At 37.4% G+C, this 26,167-nt stretch overlaps 1 protein-coding gene across 1 annotated transcript in view; it reads left to right on the top strand.

Annotated features, from left to right (window-relative positions):
• The window catches only part of wdr11 (WD repeat domain 11), a 132,182-nt gene that overhangs the window by 24,540 nt on the left and 81,475 nt on the right, over positions 1-26,167 (top strand). The window contains exons 9-11 of the mRNA XM_053620578.1: positions 52-152; positions 12,597-12,776; positions 20,675-20,759. Of these exons, the coding sequence (XP_053476553.1) occupies positions 52-152; positions 12,597-12,776; positions 20,675-20,759 (366 nt within the window). The remainder of the gene's footprint in view (positions 1-51; positions 153-12,596; positions 12,777-20,674; positions 20,760-26,167) is intronic.

The following is a 26,167-nucleotide window of genomic DNA, read 5'->3' on the forward strand; positions in this document are numbered from 1 at the left end:
CTCTCTCTCTCTCTCTTTCTCTCTTTCTGTCTGTCTGTTGTTGGATTACAGCTCAGGCTTGTCCCCGCTCTACTCTCCAGTAAATTTTTGTGGGACTCCATTGGGTCAGAACCAGAAACGAATCCCAGACCTCTCCCTCAACTCAATGATCGGTGAGTCATTTTGCTGCGAGCACACTTCTGAGCTGCTTTGCATGTTTTACAACTTATGCATTCGAATATATTTATGATTTCTATGTTTAATTCATTTGTACTTGGGTTGGGCGATATCTAATAATAATGAGCATGATCTTTCCTTATTATTAAAATACTGTGATAATTGATTGTTATGAAAGAGGAGAACTAGAGGATTCTATCGAGGCTGTTTGTAGGCTTTGGAAAAAAAAAAAAAAAGTAAAAACCTGGGATTCTCAAACATCAAATCTCTGCTTCTGAGTACACCAAAGCTCTCAGAACTATTTTTTCAGCCATGTTGAGGCATGAATCTAGCACGGGGAAAACCTCAATTAGCACAGCATTTACAATATACAATACACACTTGGTCACAATACACACTCACAGTGAAGTATTATATTCTCCTAATTTTACAACCCATCTGATCTGAAATACCTAAGCTGTATAGGTAATGCTTAGAATTTTCCACAGACAGCATGTCACACGTCTGTTAGGTTGCTACAGTGGCCACGTCATGTCCTGTTGTGCTGCAGTTGTGTGTATATATATATATATATATATATGTATATATATATATATATATATACATATCACGAACTGTCAAACATTTGTATCGGGTCACATGTCAATCATCACTAATATCCGGTTCCATCAACCAGGCCTAATTTGAACACTAGGGCTGCGTCCGAAATCGCGTACTGTGACGGTACCTACTGAATTCAATTCAGTACCTACTGCTCGGTCGTTGATACAGCACGTACTGATCAGTATATGTGTGTAGAATGAATACAATCCGGATGTACTACATCTGCCATGTTGGCATTGTGATGTGACCTATAACTTAAAAAGAGCTGACGCACTGCCTTTCGCCATTTTTGATTCTTTTGTCTTTAATTTATTTATTCATTTTCATGAGTTTCATTTTCATTGATTCATATTCAAGTGATACATTTTCATGTGATTCATTTACGTATGATTCATTTACATGTGATTCATTTACTAATTTGCTTCTCTTTAAATCCAGTTTTAGACTGTGATATTACAAAGGTCTTTCCAGATTATTACTTGCTACACTGTATGAGATAAACCCAGTAAAATTGCCTGAATTCTATAATATAATTTGTTCACCATGTTAGGTTTAAATCCTCTAAAAACAGATTCGCAATTAAATAACATTACATCCTTCAAAGCTTTGGCATGTTCTGTTTACTCTCACAATCCTCCAAACACCCACACACCTAAAGTCTCCATAAACAAATGAGACAGCAGTGTATCCTACAGAAATCCATTTTTGATTCTGACAGCTTTGATTCCGTGACAGTCCCCGTTGCCTTATGGGATAGCGCAGTATCCACTGGCTCCATACTGCAGAATCTCAGCAGAAGCAGTAGGTCATCTGGGTATTTCTTACCTACTGTTTTATGAGTACTGAAAATTCAGACATGCTACTCCTTAACGTGTACTGCTTTTTGCCTACTGTGTAGTATGGATATTCGGACACAGCCTAGGTGACAGTATATACCAAAAAACATACAGAGAAACAGCTAGTCAGTCTAATACCATGTTATTTTTCCCCGACTACATTCCAACAGTTCTTGCACTATGATCATGCACTAGGGATTAGTAGTTTTTCCTCACAAGCAGCCTGTTGATGGAACAGCAGAGAAACTGTGGAAAATAGAGATGAATATCCATTAAAAAAAGATTTCTCTGAATAAATGGGGGGGGGAGTTTGTACAGTCATTCATTTATTGATCTTAAGTAACAATTTTATCCCAGCTAGGGTCACGGTGAATCCCAAGTTTGTCCCTGGAACACTGGGTGTGAAACAGGGAAACACCCTGATTGGACGCAAGTCCATCACAGGACATCATGCACATACACACACATTCACACACTCATTCACACCTAGAGGCAATTTAGCATCACTAGTTCACCTCACAGCTTGTTTTCGGGAGGTGTGAGGAAACAGGAGAACCCAGAGGAAACCCATGGGGGCATGGGGAGAACATTTGAAACTCCTCAAGCAGTCTAAAAAAGATAATATTTAAACACTATACACAGTTTTGTTATGACTGTCAGCTGTGGATAGGGAGCAACTTCCAAACACCAAACTGCAACCCTGTAAAAAAAACAAGACTTTTATGGACTACTTTATGCTGATGACTGGCAAAAAAATCATCATCTCATCTGAATTAATAATCGCATGATTCTGTAACACTTTAAAATATGAAAATATTCATGTATGTGTGTGTGTGTGTGTGTGTATGTATATGTGTATATGTATATATATAATATATATATATATATATTTACTCACACTAATATGTGTGTGTGTATATAATATATACACAGTGCCAAGAAAAAGTATGTGAACCTTTTGGAATTTCATGGTTTGCTGAGTAAATTTGTCATAAAATGTGATCTGATCTTCATCTAAGTTAAGGGTATTGACAAATATAATGTGTCTAAAATAATAACACAAAAAAATTCTGATCTTTCATGTCTTTATTGAGAACAACCAAAAAAAACCTCATAGTGCCTGTGGAAAAAATATGTGAACCCTTGAGTTAATGACCTCAAAAAGCTAATTGGAGTCAGGTTTTAGCACACCTGGAGTCTCGTTAAGAAAATGAGGTTGGAGGTGTGGACGACAGCTACTTTGACTGATAAAAACCCCTCAAACTTTTGGAGTTTGCGCTGCACAAGAAGCACACGCTTATGTTAGCCATGCCTCGCCAAAAAGAGCTTTCAGAGGATCTACGATCAAGAATTGTTGATTTACATAAAGCTGGCAAGGGTTGCAAAGTGATTTCAAAGACTTTAGAAATTCACCAGTCTTCAGTTAGGCAAACATTCTAGAAATGGAGACACTTTGGGACTGTTGCTACTCTACCACGAAGTGGGCGCCCAGTCAAAATGACACCAAGAGCACAACGAAGACTCATCAATGAGGTAAAGAAACAACCCTGAATGACAGCCAAAGATTTGAAGGCATCATTGGAACTGGCTAACATCTCTGTTCATGAGTCTACAATACGTAAAACATTGAACAAGCAGGGTATCTACGGCAGGACACCACGAAGGAAGCCACTGCTTACTAAAAAGAACATTGCTGCATGCCTGAAGATTACAAAAGAGCACACTGACACTCCACAGCGGTACTGGCAAAATGTTTTGTGGACTGATGAAACTAAGATTGAACTATTTGGGAAAAACCACACAGCACTACATCTGGTGTAGAAAGGGCATGGCTTATCATCATGAAATCATCATCCCAACCGTAAAGTATGGTGGAGGAAACATCATGATTTGGGCCAGCTTTGCTGCATCACGGCCTGGCCAGCTTGCAGTCATTGAGGGGAATATGAATTCCCAAGTATATCAGACAATTCTTCAGGATAATGTGAGAATGTCTGCAATTCAGCTGAAACTGTGTAGAAGTTGAGTGATGCAACAGGACAACGACCCAAAACACCGGAGCAAGTACACAACAGAATGGCTTCAAGTCAGAGCCCAGACCTCAACCCAATAGAGATGCTATGGAATGACTTGAAGAGAGCCATACACATGAGACGTCCAAAGAATATGACGGAGCTAAAGCAGTTCTGCCAGGAAGAATGGGCTAAAATTCCTCCTGAACGATGTGCAGGTCTGATCCACAGCTACAGGAAGCGCCTGCTTGAGGTTATTGCTGCCAAGGTGGGGTCAACCAGTTATTAATTGTAAGGGTTCACTTACTTTTTCCACTGCCATTTTGAATGTTGAATGAGTGTGTTCAATAAAGACATGAGGGATCAGAATTTATTGTGTTATTATTTTAGGCACATTATATTTGTCAATACCCTTGACTTGGATGAAGATCAGATCACATTTTATGACATTAATTCAGAAAACCATGAAATTCCAAAAGGTTCACATACTTTTTCTTGCCTATATATATATATATATATATATATATATATATATATATATATATATATATATATATATACATACATACATACATACAGTGAGGGGAAAAAAGTATTTGATCCCCTGCTGATTTTGTACGTTTGCCCACTGACAAAGAAATGATCAGTCTATAATTTTAATGGTAGATTTATTTGAACAGTGAGAGACAGAATAACAACAAGAAATTCCAGAAAAACGCATGTCAAAAATGTTATAAATTGATTTGCATTTTAATGAGGGAAATAAGTATTTGACCCCCTCTCAATCAGAAAGATTTCTGGCTCCCAGGTGTCTTTTATACAGGCAACGAGCTGAGATTAGGAGCACACTCTTAAAGGGAGTGCTCCTAATCTCAGCTTGTTACCTGTATAAAAGACACCTGTCCACAGAAGCAATCAATCAATCAGATTCCAAACTCTCCACCATGGCCAAGACCAAAGAGCTCTCCAAGGATGTCAGGGACAAGATTGTAGACCTACACAAGTCTGGAATGGGCTACAAGACCATTGCCAAGCAGCTTGGTGAGAAGGTGACAACAGTTGGTGCGATTATTCGCAAATGGAAGAAACACAAAAGAACTGTCAATCTCCCTCGGCCTGGGGCTCCATGCAAGATCTCACCTCGTGGAGTTGCAATGATCATGAGAACAGTGAGGAATCAGCCCAGAACTACACGGGAGGATCTTGTCAATGATCTCAAGGCAGCTGGGACCATAGTCACCAAGAAAACAATTGGTAACACACTACGCCGTGAAGGACTGAAATCCTGCAGCGCCCGCAAGGTCCCCCTGCTCAAGAAAGCACATATACATGCCCGTCTGAAGTTTGCCAATAAACATCTGAATGATTCAGAAAACAACTGGGTGAAAGTGTTGTGGTCAGATGAGACCAAAATGGAGCTCTTTGGCATCAACTCAACTCGCCGTGTTTGGAGGAGGAGGAATGCTGCCTATGACCCCAAGAATACCATCCCCACCGTCAAACATGGAGGTGGAAACATTATGCTTTGGGGGTGTTTTTCTGCTAAGGGGACAGGACAACTTCACCGCATCAAAGGGACGATGGACGGGGCCATGTACCGTCAAATCTTGGGTGAGAACCTCCTTCCCTCAGCCAGGGCATTGAAAATGGGTCGTGGATGGGTATTCTTGCATGACAATGACCCAAAACACACGGCCAAGGCAACAAAGGAGTGGCTCAAGAAGAAGCACATTAAGGTCCTGGAGTGTCCTAGCCATCCCATAGAAAATCCGTGGAGGGAGCTGAAGGTTCGAGTTGCCAAACATCAGCCTCGAAACCTTATTGACTTGGAGAAGATCTGCAAAGAGGAGTGGGACAAAATCCCTCCTGAGATGTGTGCAAACCTGTTGGCCAACTACAAGAAATGTCTGACCTCTGTGATTGCCAACAAGGGTTTTGCCACCAAGTACTAAGTCATGTTTTGCAGAGGGGTCAAATACATATTTCCCTCATTAAAATGCAAATCAATTTATAACATTTTTGACATGCGTTTTTCTGATTTTTTTTTTGTTGTTATTCTGTCTCTCACTGTTCAAATAAATCTACCATTAAAATTACAGAATGATCATTTCTTTGTCAGTGGGCAAATGTACAAAATCAGCAGGGGATCAAATACTTTTTTCCCTCACTGTGTGTGTATATATATATATATATATATATATATATATATATATATATATATATATATATATATATATATATATATATATATATATATATATATATAATATAAAATATGCACTGTAGGTCTAATCTAAAAATTAAACATAGCTCTGAACATAAAGGATTGCCTTGCTGAGACCAACCACAGCCTGAACCTTCTACACAACATATAGATGCTCGACGTAAAAATGTTCTGCGACTTCTAGTTATACATTATATTTCGGAAACAAGATTACATATTAAATACTAATATGAATAAAAGTATGTTCCTATTTACTGGAAGCAGTTATAACTTAGAGATCTGTACTAATAATATCAGTGTAAGGGGCAGTGTTGGGTTACTCGAAAAAGTAATCCATTACAGATTACCAGTTACTAGGGCTGCAACTAACGATTATTTTGATAATCAATTAATTTGTTGATTGTTTTCTTTGATTAATCGATTAGTTGGATTAAAAGGCCAATTTTTATTTTCTGCATTTTTTTTCTCTCGAAAAAACATGTTATTTCACATTCTGCCCAGTGTTGTTCTTCAAACATTGTGCAAATTGAAGGCTATGAAAAAGATATTAAATGTATCTATGTGGGCTATGCTATACATTGTGCAAAGGATAAAAAAAAAAATTACATTGTATTTTGAAAACAGAAAAACAGCTGATCGTCCAGAAGCTTTAAAGCAGAAGTTACACTATATAAAAATGCTAAGAAAGAAAAACAAAACACACAAACTAAGTGTTAACTGGTAAGAGGTTGAATGTTCTTCAGTACCACACATTCACTCATCTGAACACAAGTACCATATTACTTTATTCTGTAAATATATGACACTTCTTACATTTCTATACAATTACATGTTAGAACCCCATTACAGTTACTACTCTCATAAAAGCACAATTACTTTTGTTTCTAAATATAGCATCAAACAACATATTTGATCAAAATATGTTGTTTAATCAGAGTTATTGTGCTTCCTTTCTATTGCGTGCTGTTTGATTGACGCACATTCGACGACTCACTCATTCAGTGATGTTTAATGAAGACTCACTTGCTATTAGCACAAGTCTTTATGTAAGATGGAAATACTGGCGTGAATTTCTAACATTTACAGATAAGGATATAAATGTAAAAATGTCATTTCTGTGCTGAAGAAAATACGTCTGGAACACATTAAACAGCACACCCATCTGTCGCGGCATCTGACACGACCAGCCACGTTAATACACTTACGAGTTTGTTTGAAGCGCATAATATAAAACATTCTCATGTTTTGGACAGCCTGGATCGTGCACGTTACTTTCAAATCCATGGAAAAGTTGGATTTATCATAAAACCTTGGGTGTTGTCAGTGTTTGTAGGACTACCAGACCGATAAAATGTAAAACTTTTCTAACTTTGGTGTCGCTAGCCAAGCACAGCTAAGCTGTCATTGTATGAGTTTAGCTGCTACAGTGCCATGCAAAGTACATTATCTTTCCTTATGCTCTGCTCATATCATGTTCACGTAAACTGGAACTCATAGACATTTACACACCTTGTTTTCCTGCTCAGAATGAGAGGATGTTACTCTTTCAGTTTCAACCCCTTTACTGGTTTAAAATTTTTTTACATATATACATTTTTCATTTGGCAGAATTGAGAGACTGTCAGCCTTTAAGACACAAGTATTTCCACATATTTTCCTGTAAACCCTGTCTGATTAGTCTCGTTCACTGAAGATATAATATTACAGGTGGTCTTCTTTTACTGACGTTCAGTTACGTAATGACAAACCGCTCCAAGTGAGCCTGTGGGTTTCTGTCTCTCTCTCTCTCACTCTCACTTGCTCTCTGTCTCTCTTTCTCTTTGTCCACAATGGCCTCCCCCTCTCTAAATCTTTTTGTTCCAGTTGCTGGCCCAATACTGATAACCTTCTCAGAGACGGAGGGCTCTTTTATCCTTTTTATTTATATTTATATATTTTTTTCCATCATTGTTAAAGAACTGATACTTCTTCCTATTTGCCCTAAGGTTATAGAAGCTGTGTGTGTAGTATAGTGTGTATACTCTGTGCGATCATTATCGCATTTGTAATCTTTCATCTTTCTTTGTGTATCTGGGTCTCAGACTAGACTATGAAATCCCATTAGTGGCATCTGGAATTGTGCTGTTTGTAGCATTTTCATCAAATTGCTTTTATTATTTATATTCTTTTTTCCCTTTAATATAGATTAAAGTCCAAGTCCATAACTGAAACTTTTTTAGTGTGTGTGTAAGGGAAGAAAAATAAATTTTATGTATATGTATACAGTATCTCGCAAAAGTGAGTGCACCCCTCACATTTTTGTAAATATTTGATTATATCTTTTCATGTGACAACACTGAAGAAATGACACTTTGCTACAATGTAAAGTAGTGAGTGTACAGCTTGTGTAACAGTGTAAATTTGCTGTCCCCTCAAAATAACTCAACACACAGCCATTAATGTCTAAACCACTGGCAACAAAAGTGAGTACACCCCTAAGTGAAAATGTCCAAATTGGGCCCAAAGTGTCAATATTTTGTGTGGCCACCATTATTTTCCAGCATTGCCTTAACCCTCTTGGGCATGGAGTTCACCAGAGCTTCACAGGTTGCCACTGGAGTCCTCTTCCACTCCTCCATGACAACATCATGGAGCTGGTGGATGTTAGAGACCTTGTGCTCCTCCACCTTCCATTTGAGGATGCCCCACAGATGCTCAATAGGGTTTAGTCCATCACCTCCACCCTCAGCTTCTTTAGCAAGGCAGTGGTCGTCTTGGAGGTGTGTTTGGGGTCGTTATCATGCTGGAATACTGCCCTGTGGCCCAGTCTCCGAAGGGAGGGGATCATGCTCTGCTTCAGTATGTCACAGTACATGTTGGCATTCATGGTTCCCTCAATGAACTGTAGCTCCCCAGTGCCGGCAGCACTCATGCAGCCCCAGACCATGACACTCCCACCACCATGCTTGACTGTAGGGAAGACTCCCTCGTCTTTGTACTCCTCACCTGGTTGCCGCCACACACGCTTGACACCATCTGAGCCAAATAAGTTTATCTTGGTCTCATCAGACCACAGGACATGGTTCCAGTAATCCATGTCCTTAGTCTGCTTGTCTTCAGCAAACTGTTTGCGGGCTTTCTTGTGCATCATCTTTAGAAGAGGATTCCTTCTGGGACGACAGCCATGCAGACCAATTTGATGCAGTGTGCGGCGTATGGTCTGAGCACTGACAGGCTGACCCCCCACCCCTCCAACCTCTGCAGCAATGCTGGCAGCACTCATACGTCTATTTCCCAAAGACAACCTCTGGATATGACGCTGAGCACGTGCACTCAACTTCTTTGTTCGACCATGGCGAGACCTGTTCTGAGTAGAACCTGTCCTGTTAAACCGCTGTATGGTCTTGGCCACCGTGCTGCAGCTCAGTGTCAGGGTCTTGGCAATCTTCTTATAGCCTAGGCCATCTTTATGTAGAGCAACAATTCTTTTTTTCAGATCCTCAGAGAGTTCATTGCCATGAGGTGCCATGTTGAACTTCCAGTGACCAGTATGAGGGAGTGTGAGAGCGATGACACCAAATTTAACACACCTGCTCCCCATTCAGACCTGAGACCTTGTAACACTAACAATTCACATGACACCAGGGAGGGAAAATGGCTAATTGGGCCCAATTTGGACATTTTCACTTAGGGGTGTACTCACTTTTGTTGCCAGCGGTTTAGACATTAATGGCTGTGTGTTGAGTTATTTTGAGGGGACAGCAAATTTACACTGTTACACAAGCTGTACACTCACTACTTTACATTGTAGCAAATTGTCATTTCTTCAGTGTTGTCACATGAAAAGATATAATCAAATATTTACAAAAATGTGAGGGGTGTACTCACTTTTGTGAGATACTGAATATACCATTAAAATATGTATTGTACTTACTTTTGCTATTTTTGTATTGAGAAATTAATCTGGGTGGAGGGCACAAACATTGGTGTGATACTATAATACTATTTAATAGTCAAAATCTGTTGAATATTCAAACCCATTTTGATCTAAAATGCTTTTACTGTCTCCCTTAATCTCCTCTTAGCGCACTCGCACGGATAAGATGACATTTCGCTAACCTCATACACCGCTTTAAGCCTTGTCCTGTCATGTCTTAACACCCAGTTTTTTCAGTCATTTTATTCTTTACACAACACATTTTTTCTTGTAATGCATTTTGCCATAATTATGATGTATCGATCCATAAGCATTCAATTCAATTGACTAAGCTTTTTGGCTTATGTTTTGCAAAGTAACTATTACACATATTTATTGTAATGAATCTAGTTATATGTCACTAGGCAATTGTCACCATGCTGCACTGTGAACACTCGGTTCTTACCGTAATTTTCGGACTATTGAGCGCACCTGAATATAAGCCGCACCCACTAACTTTAAAAAGAAAAAAAAAAAATTGTAAATATATGGGCCGCACTTGTCTATAAGCCGTAGGTGTCCACATTGTAACATGAGATATTTACACAGAAAGATGTTACACAGAAAGATTTTTTTTAACTTTTAATTAAATACGTACCGTAAATGCTTTTTTCCGAACAGTGCCTGGAACACGGCTGGTTAAAAAAATAAAAAAATACAGGTGCCTACCAGGAAAAGTCATTGATGGCTATCTTCATCTTCCTCCTGCGCACTAAAACCACTAAAGTCGTCTTCTTCAGTGTCGGAATTGAACAGCCTCAGAATTACCGGTACTTCGTCACACACTTCGTGCAGCAGCTCGATTTCCCTCTTCGACAGCCAGATCGATTGCCTTTAACTTGAAAGCTACATCATATGCATTTCTTCGTGTGTTTTCCATGATGAGGGTGTGTGCATGAAGCGCAAAATGACTAATCTGAAGAATTTAGTGTGAGTGCGTTTGATTTAATTCGAACAGTTTCATTGGTCCACTGTGACCTGTTCGGTAATTTCATTGGCCCCATGTGACGAGGTTAAATGTTTTGGCGGCATGAAGCTCGTTAGCCTGTAAAAATCCATAAATTAGCCGCGTCATTGTTTAAGCCACAGTGTTCAAAGCGTGTGGAAAAAAGTAGCGGTTTATAGTCCAGAAATTACGGTAAATGGATTGAGAGGAGTTCATTTGATTGGATATCTCATCGACAGACTTAACCATACCTCTTGATAATGAATACACTGGAATACCCTACTTTCTTTTTACATTTGTGGTGCTCTGCTCCACATTACCACCTGCTCTGAATATAATCATATGCCTTGTTTTTGCACATCTATCATGATCATGAAAATATTGCTGTGTGTTAATATACATGTTACCACTTGAATGAAGTATATGACAATGCAACAATTCTTAAAAATGATGAGGATAATCCAGGTTGAATTCAATTTCATATAATTATTTTTCAAACAGATGAAATCCTGTTAAGATCAGATTAGACCGGTCATGTAGAGTGGCATTGGATGCTGTGTTAGATCAGATGCGGGGTTAGATCAATTCAGAGCTTTTGAAACGATGTAAGATCAGATGCCGTGTTCGATCAGCCATAGTGTAAGATCAGATGCTGTGTCTGATCAGATACAATGTTAGTTCAGAGTCTGTTAGATCAGGGTGTTGGATCAGACACTGGAATAGATCAGAACTTCTGTCATGAAGTGTTAGATCAGACTCAGTGTAAGCTCAGACATGGTGTTAGATCAGATGCTATGTTAGATCAGACACAGGGTTAGATCAGGTCAGAACTTCTGTCATGAGGAAATGTTGGGTCAGATATAGTGTAATATCAGAGGAGGTGTTAGATCAGATACTGAACTAGATCAGACACCATATTAGATCAGACAGGGTTAGATCAGATCAGAACTTCTGTCATGAGGAAGTGAAGACCAGAGGTGGAGTTAGATCAGGCATTGTGTTGGACCAGACATGGTGTTAAAACAGACATGGTGTTAGATGAGATCAGAACCTCCATCATATGTAGCGGTGTTAGACCAGACACCATGCGTGTTCAAATATCGTGTTAGATCAGACTTAGTGTTCAATTCGGCACAATGTTAGATCATATGCAGTGTTGGCTCAGACAAGGGGGTTAGATCAGATCAGAACCTCCATCATGTGGAGCGGTGTAAGATCAGATGCTGTGTTAAATCAGCCATAGTGTATTGTCAGATGCTGTGTCTGATCAGATACAGTGTTAAATCAGAGGCTATGTTACATCAGACAGGGTGTTAGATCAAATACTGGAATAGATCAGAACCTCTGTCAAATGAATTAGTGTTAGATCAGCCTCAGTTAAAGATCAGACATTGTTTTAGATCAGATGCTGTATTAGATCTGTTCTATTAGATGCAGTGAGAGCAGATGAGGTATTAGATCAGATTAGAACGTCTGTCATCAGGAAGTGTTAGATCAGACACAGTGTTAGATCAAATCAGAACCTCCATCATGTGGAGCGGTATTAGATTAGATGTAGTGTTAGATTAGACTTATCTTGGTTAAAAATAATATAATCTTGAATGATATTATCTCAGTAATCACCAATCTGTATCAGTTTGTTATTTACTTACTAGTTGTTGTACTATGACCTTTGGACCATACTCAGTGTGATATATTTTGTGAAGTTTTGGGTGCTTGCTAACAGGTGATGCTAATGGAAGTAAGGTTTTACCAGTCATCCAAAAGACTTCTTTTCATTTCATTTTCTGTTTATTTCTTTTCACTTCTTATCCAAGGATCTTTAAGTAATGAAATGCCTTAACGTATCTTTTGTTTCCCTCAGGTCCCACTCTGATCTCGGGTGTTGATCCTCCTGTATCCATGGTGGGGCAGCAGGAGGTGCAGCTGAAGTTCCTACTGACAGGGCTGCTGTCTGGTTTGCCCTTGCCACCTTTCTCGCTGCGCATGTGTCCTCCTTTAACCACTAAAAATATCCAGCACTACCAGCCGCTGCTGGCCGTGGGTGAGTACTAAACACAGCGGCAAATCAGTTCATATCATCATCCATATATAGTAGGACAAAATTGTGTGCAGGGCCATGGTGCATAAAAGACAATACAGAGACTTTATACACAGCCCTACATAAAGTGCACTCATTACTACATATGTGAGACATATAAACACACATGACAGTATGGGTAAGTACACAGTACAGCTGGAGCAACATCTGAACAAACCAACTAATAATGGAAGTAGTTATAGTATTGCTGGTGGAGCCACTCATTTCCTCCCATGAACCTTCTTTTTTGTTTTCATTATTTCAGTTCCTTTCTTAATTTCTGTAATTACTGTAGGTTTCTGGGGTGCTCTCTCATGGACCAGCTTCTGCTTTATTTACACAGTTCCTAAGAAATAATCAAAATCCATTCTTCATTAATGGAGTGGCTTAGTTTGTGGGTGGGATATGACAAAAATATTATCACGATTCTCAAAGGCATTTATTTGATAGACGGTATGTATTGTGATTATATTGGTAGATTGTAGATAGATTGTTAGATAAATAGTAAGACCGACAGATGCATGGATGGATGGATGAATGGATAGATAACACTGAAAAGAAATCCTGTGATTTCTTTTTATATATATATATATATATATATATATATATATATATATATATATATATATATATATATATACACACACACACACACACACATATACACACACACACGGCATTTTGTTTAGAAACAAACAAATAAATAACACTGAAAAGGAAAAGAATAATCTGTCAATTTTTTACATTTTACCTTTTCATCTGCTTCAAAAAGTCCTTTTGTAATTACATTGATTAATAAAAACATACAAAAAAAAGTTTACCAGTATCACAGAAAAGCATATTGTGACATAATTTATGTTATAATGTCATATCACCCAGCCCTACTTCAGACCGTAGAAAAAAACACAAAAAAAAAAGTCTAGTGACTTTTTATGGTAGTAAAAGCACAAAAAAAACTGGCCTGCTCTATAATTGGCTATATTACGTTATCTCCATTTCTACTGAAGTAATGACAAAACTGTCTTTTACGCTAGCAGTGGAGTAGTTATTCAGTGAAATGGCAAGTGCCATTAAAGTGTTTAAAATGCAAACAGGAAGCATAAACAAGATGAACTCTAATGCATTCCTAATGAATATTTAGGACTGTAGTGCATACATTAGCTAAATGTAACTATAAGAGAACACCACAACAGCTTCAAGCTGTTTAATGGATGAATTTTGAACTTTGCTTTGAAGGATGATAAACAGATCTCATAGTCTTTCTTGGTCTTGAACACTGATTGAATAAACAAAAGTAATCATCCATTCATTTCAGATCAGGGTTTTGCCCTGGATTGCGGGAAACAAAACAAATCTGAGAAACGAATGTATTGTCATGGAGGAGAAGAAAGCATGAGCATGTGTTTCATATCCTTTATTCATCATTTAATCTAACTGCCCTGTATTCTGCCCTCTTTGTCTCGCTCACACACACGCACGCACACAACCCTCCCTGTGATTAAAATCTCACTCAAAAAGATTGAGTATGTGCTTGGATATTAAAAAACTTTACAGAAACTTATAAGACCTTTTGGAGGTTAACTTTAACTTTATATAAAATTTAGAGCCAGGAAAGTATCTGTTCTTAAATATACCATGCTCATAAAGTAGCAGATTATATTTTATTTTTTGGTTGAAGGATTTACACAAAAATGGTGTTTTTCCCACTAACACATTCTATGAAGCCTGTATTTTACAGCCTTATAACTAGGCTAGTAATTCTGTGTAATTTGGTTACAGTGACTTGTAAGATTTTTTTTGTTCCATGAGAATTTTTTTTTTTCTCACAGAACTACAAGTACAGTAACTAATTCCCTGTTGAATTACAGGTACATTACAACATTCAGTGCTGTGAACAAGTATTTCTTCTGTTTTTGTGTATATTTCACACTAAATAGTTTTAGATCTTCACATGAAATACAACATAAAACAAAGGCAACCTGAGTAAACACACAATACAGGTTTTATTTTGTATTTTTTTTATTTTTTATTATTGAAGCAAAAAAAGTTACCCAACACCTTTCACCAATGTGAAAAACTAATTGCCCCCTTAAACTTAAAATCTGGTTGTGCCAACTTTAGCAGCAATAACCGCAACCTTTAAGCAAGCTTCTGGTAACTGGACATCAGTCTTTCACTTACATCCTGGACAAGGACAAGGGTTTTTTTTTTTTTTTTTTAGGACTTTCTATGGTTTGGAAGGTCGACCACTTTTGGGAAGGTTCACTACTGTGCTGAGTTTTTCCATTTGGAGATAATGGCTCTCACTGTGGTTCTTTGGAGTCCCAGAGCCTTTGAAATAGCTCTGATTGATGGATTTCAATCACCTTCTTTCTCACCATTTCTGGATTTCAGTTTTGGCATACTGTGTTACTGTGTAAGACCTTTTAACCAACTTCATGCTGTTGAAAAAGTTCTATTTAAGTTCTGATTTTATTGAACAGGGTTTGCAGTAATCAGGCCTGGTTGTGTCTAGTCCATTATGAATGAAGTTATTTAGATTTCTACCACAGTCCGGTTGAATTCTCAAATCTGATTGGCCAGAAAGTGGTCATTATTTTCACATAACAGCACGGCTTGGAAAGTAGTTCCGGCTGTAATATGAGCGATAGGTTAATATTAATGCACTTGTTCTATTATGTTATTGTTTCTATAGTAACAGCTCATACACAGGGACTTGTACAGTGGAAGCACCACATATTCTAAGATGAATAATAAACAGACTTTAAGAAACAAAGAAAACTGTGGAATTGTCGATGTGATGAAGTTTGTTGTTCGGGCACATTTATTTAACGTTTATGGAGGAAGTCTAGTGTGTAAGCACCTTGTATAACACATTCTAGACCATGCAATTATATGAAAATAATCTGCTTCGCATTGTGTCATGTCATACCACCCTGTTTGTGGTAAAAATCGTGTAACGCAACCCTAGCTGTGGATTATCCTTTACATAATCCACAGCTAGGTTTGCGTTACATGATTTTTATGCACAACGTGGAAGCAAAGAACCACACAAGTAAATGTTAGTGAATTACCTTTTTTTTTTGTCACCACCTAAAAGTGCTGCGTATTACATTTCTGACTTACTGCACATTTACATCTATGCCTGTAAAATCCATGTTATAAAAAAGCAAATAAAACACACTGGTTTTCTAAAGTTGATTTAAAGTCTTTTTTCTGAACCTTAAGCGTGCACTCGATTCAGACTTTTGTTTTAGTTGCTACTTTGTCATGGTCCATTTTTTTGTTCAGTAATTTAACTGGGAACAAATTGTAGATGAATACAGTAGTCTACCAGGTTCCCTGCTGCCCAAATTTACAAGTGATTTAATCTACTTACTCAACTTTACCTCAGTTTTCCCACTAAACATCAGGATAAAGAAATTGAGAGATGTTCTTGTTGTGCGGGGGGGGGGGAACCCCAGAACAAAAATGTTTTGGTAAAAAAACAATAATAAGAAGCTAATTATGAAAATAATAGGCAGCACCATGCTGCAGCACACCTACTAAACCTGATAATTAAGTGGTGAGTTGAACTGGGTGTCTTTGAGCTTGGAAAATATCAAATTCTGTTTAAATCTTGTCCTGCAACACTGGAAATAATGCCCCCTGCTATCAACAACAAAAAATTAATTACAGAAGCAGACAATGTGGCATATTGATCTAGAAATCAAAAGTATGTAAAATGAGTCCTTGCTTAAATGATCGTCTGGTAATGAGGTCCGTCTGGGATTTTAGACAGAGGATTGTCTGTGATGCATGGTGTAGTCAGTGTCTACATTGAGTCCATGGAGTTATAAATCATGACATACATTAATGTTCCACGCTGTTGGTTCCAGATCTTTTTCCTATTCATTACCTCCAAAGACATTTTAGAAAACTCTAAATAAAAGCCGGCCAGCTGCAAGATAAATAATGACACATTTAAAGAAAAAAAATGTGGGAAAATGGGGACAAAAAAGGCAAAGGTGCTGTAGTGGTGTAATTGATGCCTTTATACTGATATATATATATATATATATATATATATATATATATATATATATATATAACTAAGTATGTTTCACTAAAATGTGTTAATTCCCCCTATGTGCGGAGACTTTTGGGACACCCTGTAGATCACAATCAGGTTCAAACAAAAACGTCCCGTGTTTTGAGAGCCATTATGAATTCGAGAAATTACAGACAATGCTGATGGTGCTGGCATTTCTAGTTCTCTGAACAATTTCTGGTTTAGGCCACAGGTTGAAATCCGAAAACAGATACAGATCTGAATATTTGGAGCACTAAACAGAGACAGATAGTGACCCTGAATCAGCTTGTCCTTGGAAGACTATTAAATGCAGGATGTTTTGTGCCTGAGTGCTATTGGCACGACGCTCACATAGTTCAGTGGGTTATGCTGGAAACTGAGACGAATCACACAATTTTGGATCAGTTCATCCTGGTCTGTATGTAATCGATCAGACACTTTGAATTAATTGAAAACGGACGTTGAAGGAAGATAGACATCAAACTGAAAGAAGTAGCCAAGGCTGAATTTGTTATGCTTTGGCTCATTAAAGTTAGATGATTCCATTCCTATCCATCATTCTCAGACTTCCTTATAAGATTCTGTCAATTGTTTTTAAATAAATAAAAAAACACTTTTGAGACGCTAGCTTTACAGCACATCCTTGTTCACAAACATACAACATCTTTTGTACATTTTCTTAATTCTTTCACTCTTTCTTTTCCGTTTCCATGTCTCTTTTTTCCCAGTCTCATTCTCCTTCTCTCATTCCTCCAGCAGTAATTATGGCTGCATGACAGCTATTTCACACCCGACGCACCGCTGTCAAGCCAATATGATCTGCGTGATCAATCTGTAGCCTGTAATCTGATATCAAACCTCTCTATTATGGACACGACACACACATTGTCATATAGAGCCTATACATCACAACACAGACAGACTCTGTCTTAACTCTAGGCCGCCCCACAATCCTGGGCGAATTATCAAATGATTTATCGTCTTCATATATGGAAAAAGGCATGTCCTCATAAACTCTTCAGTCAGGGTGAGCCTGCCTGGTGCTTGTGCCACATACTGTATTCAGTTCACATGGAAAGAAGATTGAGTGATTTAAAACATGGTTTTTTTTTAAAAAAAAAAAAGAAAAACAAAGTGTTATTTACAGATTGTGTAGTATGTAGCTAATAGACCAACTATCTGCTTTTGATCGATTTAGATTGCAGCAGTTAACATGTGCATCTCTTATTGTTCACATGTGTGTGGTGGTCTAGGGAAAACCCTTCATATGAGGAAATTGACATTTTACATTTTTGCATTTTATATTTCTTTTTTGTTTGTTTGTTTTTTGTTTTTAGTAAAATATGTTTATCTTTTGCATGTATTTCAATCAGAACCAGATTTTCCAAATCTAGTTACCTCCAATTCCACTGAAAGACTGCCTTTACATTTACCTGATTTACATATTGAAAAGAACTGCATTACTGCCGAAATTGTAAAAAATTTGATTATAAGCATCATCCTCATTATTCTCTCTCATCACATGAGGTAAAAGTCATGGCATTTAAACACGAGTCTTTTTGCCATCGCGTCACTTGACTAATCTCTCTGTGGAGACATCAGTAGAGGAATCATCCTATATTCATTCAGTTATGTCTGTTCTGTTGGCAGAATTTCTTGTTTTTATTAGGTCGTTTAAAGATTTTTATAAGTTTGTCCATTGTTACCTTGATTATGATGGCAAAGGAGCATCGCATACATTTTGACAGTTGATATCTGACTTTTAAGTAATCTGATTAATTAGGCACATTTAGCTAGCGAGGTTTTAGACACTTTGACAGATTGACTGCATTTACAGCTGCATTTGTTACACTGCCTCCAAACACAACAGGATCTTTGCAGGGAGACACCAAGACACACACGTTTATAAAAGAATATAATCTAAATAAAAACACTTCCACATTGTTTTGGTGAAATATATTTCTCTTTCTCACAGTAGAGATGTTGAAGTACTTCGGAAAGTTTTCAGAGCCCTTCTGGTTTTTGCACACTTTGTTGTATTATGGCTTTAATTTAAAATGGATTCAACTGACAAAATAACCCAAACCCTTGCAAAAATAATTTTTTTTTTTTTTTTTTTTTTGCTAATTTATAAAAACTGAAATATCTCATTTAGTTACTGTATTCATATACTTTAGTCAGTTCTTTGTTGAAGCACCTTTGGCAGCAATTACAGCGATTTGCCACACATAGCTGTGAGTTCAGCCCAAAGAGTCTAATTTTTATTTTATCAGACCAGAGAATTATTTTTCTCATTCTCTGTCTGAGTCCTTTATGTGCCTGACATATGATGTTTACTCAGGACTGGCTTGCATATAGCTACAGTACCATAAAGGCCTGATTGATGGGGTATTTCCGAGATGGTTGTCTTCCTGGCAGGTTTTAACTTCTTTGTGGCGGACTTCTGAAGCTCTGTTAGAGTGGTCTTTCAGTTCTTTGTTTGACCAAGGTCTTTCTAGCCTGGATACTAGTTTGGCCAGATGACCAATTCTAGGAAGAGTCCTGGTAGTTCCCACTGTGTCCTGGGAACATTCTATCCTTTAGGTCGGCTGTGGCTCAGGTGGTAGAGCGGGTTGTCCACTAATCGTAGGGTTGGTGGTTCGATTCTCAGCCCACGTGACTCCACATACGAAGTGTCCTTGGGCAAGACACTGAACCCCAAGTTGCTCCCGATGGCAAGTTAGCGCCTTGCATGGCAGCTCTGCTACCATTGGGGTGTGTGTGTGAATGGGTGAATGAGACGCAGTGTAAAGCACTTTGGATAAAAGCACTATATAAGTACACCATTTACCATTTTAGAATTGTTTTTTTTTTACCCTCTTGCACAGACTAAGTTTTATCTTGGTGGTCTACAGAGAGTTCCTTCGATTTCATGGCTTGGTTTTATTGTTTTACATGCACTGTTAATTGTGGGACCTTATACACACACAGATATGTGCCTTTGTAAATCATGTCTAATCAACTGAATTTTCCACAGAGGGACTCCAGTCAAGTTCTGATTATCTCAAGATAATAATCAAACAGGATGAACCTGAGCTCAATTGGGGTGCCTTAGTATTTATCTAAATTAGACACTACAGGTTATTTTTATTTTAAAAAGATTTTGCTTTGTCAATTTTAATGTAAATTAATTAAATCCATTTTATATTAAATATATGTAAGTGTCTGAATACTTTTTGAACACACTGTATATTATTGGCAGACAAACTCAACTTTAGTCAAAACTTGATTTTTATTAAAAAATATTTTTTTGGCTGTTTCCCAGAATTCAGCCACAGTGCCATGGGTTTTTCAAGATCAACACTCTTATATATTGTCTCAGGAATTTTGAAAAATAAAGCCAGTGGTTTTCTGATATTCAGATACTTTTAAATTGCAGTCAGTGTCTTAATAATAATTACACACCCAAGTATAATAATGTATTAGTTTTGCCAGTGAACATTTCTATTTCATTATTGCACTTTTAGAGGCAGCTCGAAAATAGAGTTTTATTTAATTTTTTATGTGTGTGTGTGTGTGTGTGTGTGTATATATATATATATATGTATATGTATATATATATATATATGTATGTGTATATGTATGTATGTATGTGTGTGTGTGTGTGTGTGTGAAATGACTGAAGATTATTTTTGGCATGTTGATGGTTGATATTTAACAGCCACTCAGAGTAGCTCAAAAGGTCAGGACTCAGGTTGACATTTGGATGATGACTATTGATTGAACCAGTGTGTGGTTGTGTATTCTTCAGGTTCGAGTAATGGCTCGGTACTGGTGTATAACCTGACGAGTGGACTCCTACACAAAGAGCTCAGCGTGCATTCATGTGAAGTCAGGTGAGGAGTGGATTTTTTGTTGTCGTGATAACATTACAGTTACATATAAAAAAAAAATATTTTTTTTTCTTGTTGTGTCTTGATAAAAGTTGGCACTGGGTTTTGCCGGTGCTCCCAAACGTTCTGACTTTTCACTCACAAATGTTTGAAGAATTAAAACAATGGTACAAAAGCAAAAATAAAAACCTACAAGTTATCACAGGGATCGAAGAAAAAGCGTGAGGACTGTCTACCCTCTTCTGCATACTTGAGCTCACACATATGTCTGCAATTGGCTAGTGTTGCTGTGATTAACAGGGAAGAGAGCATCTGCTGTCCCTCCTATGCCGAGAGCACAGCCAGTCTTGCTCCCTTGGCTCCCGGCTGTTGTCTCTTGACAATAAGGCGAACACTTTTCTGTCGAACAGAAGATTCATAATTTGATGCAAACATGAGTCCATAGAACCAAGCTATTTGGTGTCAGCAGTACAGACTCGTGATTGCTGTGTGATAGGATGAAGAATATACTACGTGCAGTGCCCTCCTAATTTATTGCCACACTTTGTGGAAAATGAGCAAATAAATAATGTTTTGAGCTCAAATATACAAAGATGTAGGTGTAATTAAGCACTTTCAATATCTCTACACTGGTTTCAAAATGATTGTTAGATTGTCATCTATACAGATCCATTTAACCAGTGTAAGTTTGTTTATATGTTTAAATTCTCACATATGGGCTACCGTCTTCAATGCAGGCTACTGGTTGCAAATCCAGGAACTGGGAGAGCAAGTGAAAACCTTGATTTTATATTCCTTTAACAATTTTGGCTGTATGTTTGTATACTGTTGAAAGCTCCATTTAAAAGCAAATCGTAACCCCCTGGCAGAGGAAACCAGGTTTTTGGGTGGAACATCCTCAAGATTGTTGGTATCATGAATTCCTCCCAAAACAGGTCGTCAGCATGAACAGTATGGTGGCATGACACCTTCTGATGATTTTTGTGATTCATTTCTCACAAATTAACTTATTTGAATGCATATGGGTTTTCTTTCAGAAAATTGCGTATATCGTATATTTTATACAGTTTTATAGAGGTCACTGTTGGTGTACTTAATGTACATCAGAACACCTTATCTCTAACAGAAATAATCTCTAGACATGAGGCTGATGTCTGTTGGCTTTGTTTGTGTTTATTTTTACTCCTCGCTTGTATATGTTTGATATTACATTATGATGGTTTGGGATATAATGAAGGTATACCAGGGTAAACTCAATCTCTGTTGTTCCACCCTCTTAATCCCTTCAACTCCAGACACACACACTCACACAGAAATGCAGGTCTCAGTGCTTCCCTGCTGAACTATGTGCTGATAAACGCCGCATTCATTAGAAAAAGAACAAAATTTTGGACGATTCAAATCAAAACGTGTTTGTTTCAGTTGTAAAAAAAATAAAAAATAATAAATAAATAAATAAATATATATATATATATATATATATATATATATATATATATATATATATATATATATATAATGTGTGTGTGTATATATATATATATATATATATATATATATATATATATATATATATATATATATATATATATATGAATGAAAGTAATTCCATGTACATTAAGTTACAAGTGAAGTAAATCCTTTTGCATAAACCTGTCTGCCAAATGAATAAACATAAATTGTAAAATATCTTTCTTCTGTAATATTATTACAAATATCACATAGACAAAGAAATATATTATATTGCTAGACACTTTTATTAATGTTGTCTTTGTTAATTTAGTCATCTTTAAATGTTAGTGTTAATGTACTTTGGTTTCTAAATTTTGATACCAAGAATTACGTTTGGCATCTCCCATCCCCCCCACGTGCTTCATCCAAGACACATGAAGGAGGAAAGTGCTATCCACCCTCTTCCACATACATGAGCTCACAGAGTATGCTATCCCTTTCACCAAGAAAGAACAGCCAGTTTTGCCCTCTATTTTGGCTCCCGGTCATAGTTGGCTGTGGTATCACGTCCCTTAAAAGCTTTTTCTGTTGTGCCACTCGGGAGCCCCACTTGATAACATTTTCATAGACACTCCAAATTGGATCTGACATCCTTAAAATTACACCACCTTTTATGTTTAATTAACCTCAGATGTAGAACTTCACTTTCTTCACTGTTTTTTTCCTTTAAGTCTATTGTAGCACAGATAAAAGATTCAAAAACTTCACTGGCATTCTGCCACAATATAAACTCTTTGAACAAGCCTTAGCATGATAAGCTTAATCCTCGAGTTAGTGCTCATGTGTGGAGCAGCGGCATATCAGCAAGCCTTTGTCTCATTAATTACCATCCTCTTAATGGGTGAAGCTATGATTTCACCCTCATAATGATGCGGGAGATTGAATCAATTAAGTTGTTATGACATTGATTAGAAATAAACACCAATTATTGTCTCTCTGTCTCATTAGTGATAATATACACGCAGCCAGTTACTCAGCTCTATGCCTTTAACTGATGGACTAATGCTTAATATGCTTATTGCTAATGCTATGGATCTTGCAAGTCTGAGAGAACACAATTAAAGCCCTCCTGGCTAATATCCAAAAATATTAAAGTATATTCTGTTTAGATTCTGGTGACATAAACACTGATCAGCAATAACATTAAAACCACTGACATGTGAAGTGAATAACATTGATTATCCCATTACAGTGACACGTTAAGGGGAGGGATATATTAGACAGCAAGTGAGATCGGACAAGACAGGCTAGCCTTTGCTCCCCATGCGCGTCAGTGAGCCTTGAGTGCCCTTGATCCTGTAGTCAGTTAACTGGTTGTCCTTGCTTGGACCACTGTTGGTAGGTACTAACCACTGCATACTGGGAAAACCCCACAAGACCTGCTGTTTTGCAGATGCTTTGACCCAGTCGTCTAACCATAACAATTTGGCGCTTGTCAGAGTCCCTTAGATCCTTACACTTGCTCATTTTTCCTCCTTCCAAAACATCAACTTTGAGAACTGACTGTTCACTTACTGCCTAATACATACCACCCCTTGTCAGGTGGCACTGTAATGAGATAATCAATGATATTCACTTCACCTGTCAGTTGTTTTACTGTTATGGCTGATCAATGTATAGTGAAAATAATACATATTAAGTAGACATATTGTCAAGCACATCACCTCCCTGCCATTCATATTTTCTCTTTTTCACACAATCTCCTTCCCTCTGTCTCTCTTTCTCTGTTTTTCTCTCTCTATTCCTTTTTCCCCTCACCTATTTGTCTGTCACTGTCTCATTCTAACTCGCTTTCATTCTCCCTTGCCTCTTCTTGTTTTTATTTTCAGTCACTCCTTCTTTCTCTCCCTCACTCTTTCCCTTCTTCACTCTTTCTCTCATTATGTTTCACTTTCTACGTTGACCTACTGAGCTCCAGCATTATTTTCTTACTTGGACAAATCATAATTGTGAATTAAAAGTGTGATAAAATGGCCTACATCCTGCTCACAATCTGCGATTTCACAGTGTGAGTATCTTGTGGCTTCATTAAGTTGTGCGCATTAGTAACTGTCAGAACATGATGTACACAAAAATTAATAAATGCAAAATAATAGGAAGTGCTGGGTCAAGTGCTATTCTTCCACCTTCGTTATTCTAAATAAGGAGAGTGGAAGCAATATTATTAAGTTAACACATTTTAATGTGAATAATGTGACAGTTGCAACTAGGACTATACAGTAATATAGATTTCTATTAGATTTATTTTATTTGATTTAGATTTATTTTGTACATTTATATTTTATCACGTTTGGCTGCAAAGGGAAATAAAAAGTTATTTTGGTCTTCAATCATTCATTCATATATATATATATATATATATATATATATATATATATATATATATATATATATATATATATATATATATATATATATATATATAAATATAAATAATCTCCCTAGTCTATATATTTGCTCATCGTTAAAGCCCGTGGTCAAGCAAAAATCAGCAGCCTCAGAGGTGTGATCTACAGTGCCATCCACTAATATTGGCATCCTTGGTAAATACGAGCAAAGAAGGCTGTGAAAAATTGTCTTTATTGTTTAACCTTTTGATCTTTTGTTAAGGAAATTCACAAAAATACTCTGCTCTAATGGATATCAAACAATTGCGAACACAACAGTTTTATCCCCCAAAAAAATCTTTGTTACATATAGGTGTGCAACAATTATTGGCACCCTTTTAGTCAATACTTTGTGCTACCTCCCTTTGGCAAGATAACAGCTCTGAGTCTTCTCTATAATGCCTGATGAGGTTTGAGAATACATGGCAAGGGATCTGAGACCATTCCTCCATACAGAATCTCTCCAGATCCTTCAGATTTTGAGGTCCACACTGGTGGACTCTCCTCTTTAGGTCACCCCACAGGTTTTCTGAGTCAGAAGACTGGGATGGCCATGGCAGGACCTTGATTTTATTGTCAGTAAACCATATTTGTGTTGATTTTGATGTATGTTTTGGATCTTTGTTCTGCTGGAAAAGCCAACCAGATGGTAGACTGGCAGAAGTAGTCAGGTTTTCTTTTAATATCTGTTGATATTTGATAGAGTCTATGATGCCATGTATCCTAACAAAAGGTCCAGGTCTGGCAAAAAAAAAAACAGCCCCGAAACATAAAAGTGCTGCCACCACCATATTTAACCGTGGGCATGAGGTACTTCTCCATATGGCTTACCTCTCTGTGTGCACCAAACACCTCTAGTGTTTATTGCCAAAAAGCTCTATTTTGATTTCATCTGACCATAGACCCCAACCCCATTTGAAGTTCCAGTAGTGTCTGGCAAACTGGAGACACTTGAGTTTGTTTTTGGTTGAGAGTAGAGGCTTTTTTCTTGAAACCCTTCCAAACAACTTGTGGTGATGTAGGTGACTTCAGATTGTAGTTTTGGAGACTTTGTGACCCCAAAATGCAACTAACAATTGCAACTGCAATTCTCCAGCTGTGATCCTTGGAGATTTTTTGGCCACTCGAACCATCCTCGTCACAGTGCGTTGAGACAGTATAGACACACGTCATCTTCTAGGTTGATTCATAACATTTCCAGTTGACTGGAAGTTCTTACTTATTGCGCTAATGTTGGAAATGGGCATTTTCAATGCTTTTTCTATGTTCTTATAGCCACTTCCCATTTTGTGAAGCTCAAAACCTTCTGCCGCACATCAGTTATATTTCTTGGTCTTACCCATTATGAATGACTAAGGGAAATTGGCCTGTGTGTTACCTCATATTTATACCCCTTATATTTATACAGGTGCACAATTTTTTTATTATTTTTATTTTTTTTAAATATCAGTGGGAATATACTTCAAATATATTTTTCTCATATGAATTCATAGGGGTGCCAATAATTGTGGC

This window comes from Ictalurus furcatus, chromosome 3 (genome assembly GCF_023375685.1).
Source record: "Ictalurus furcatus strain D&B chromosome 3, Billie_1.0, whole genome shotgun sequence".
Classification (NCBI taxonomy): Eukaryota; Metazoa; Chordata; class Actinopteri; order Siluriformes; family Ictaluridae; genus Ictalurus; species Ictalurus furcatus.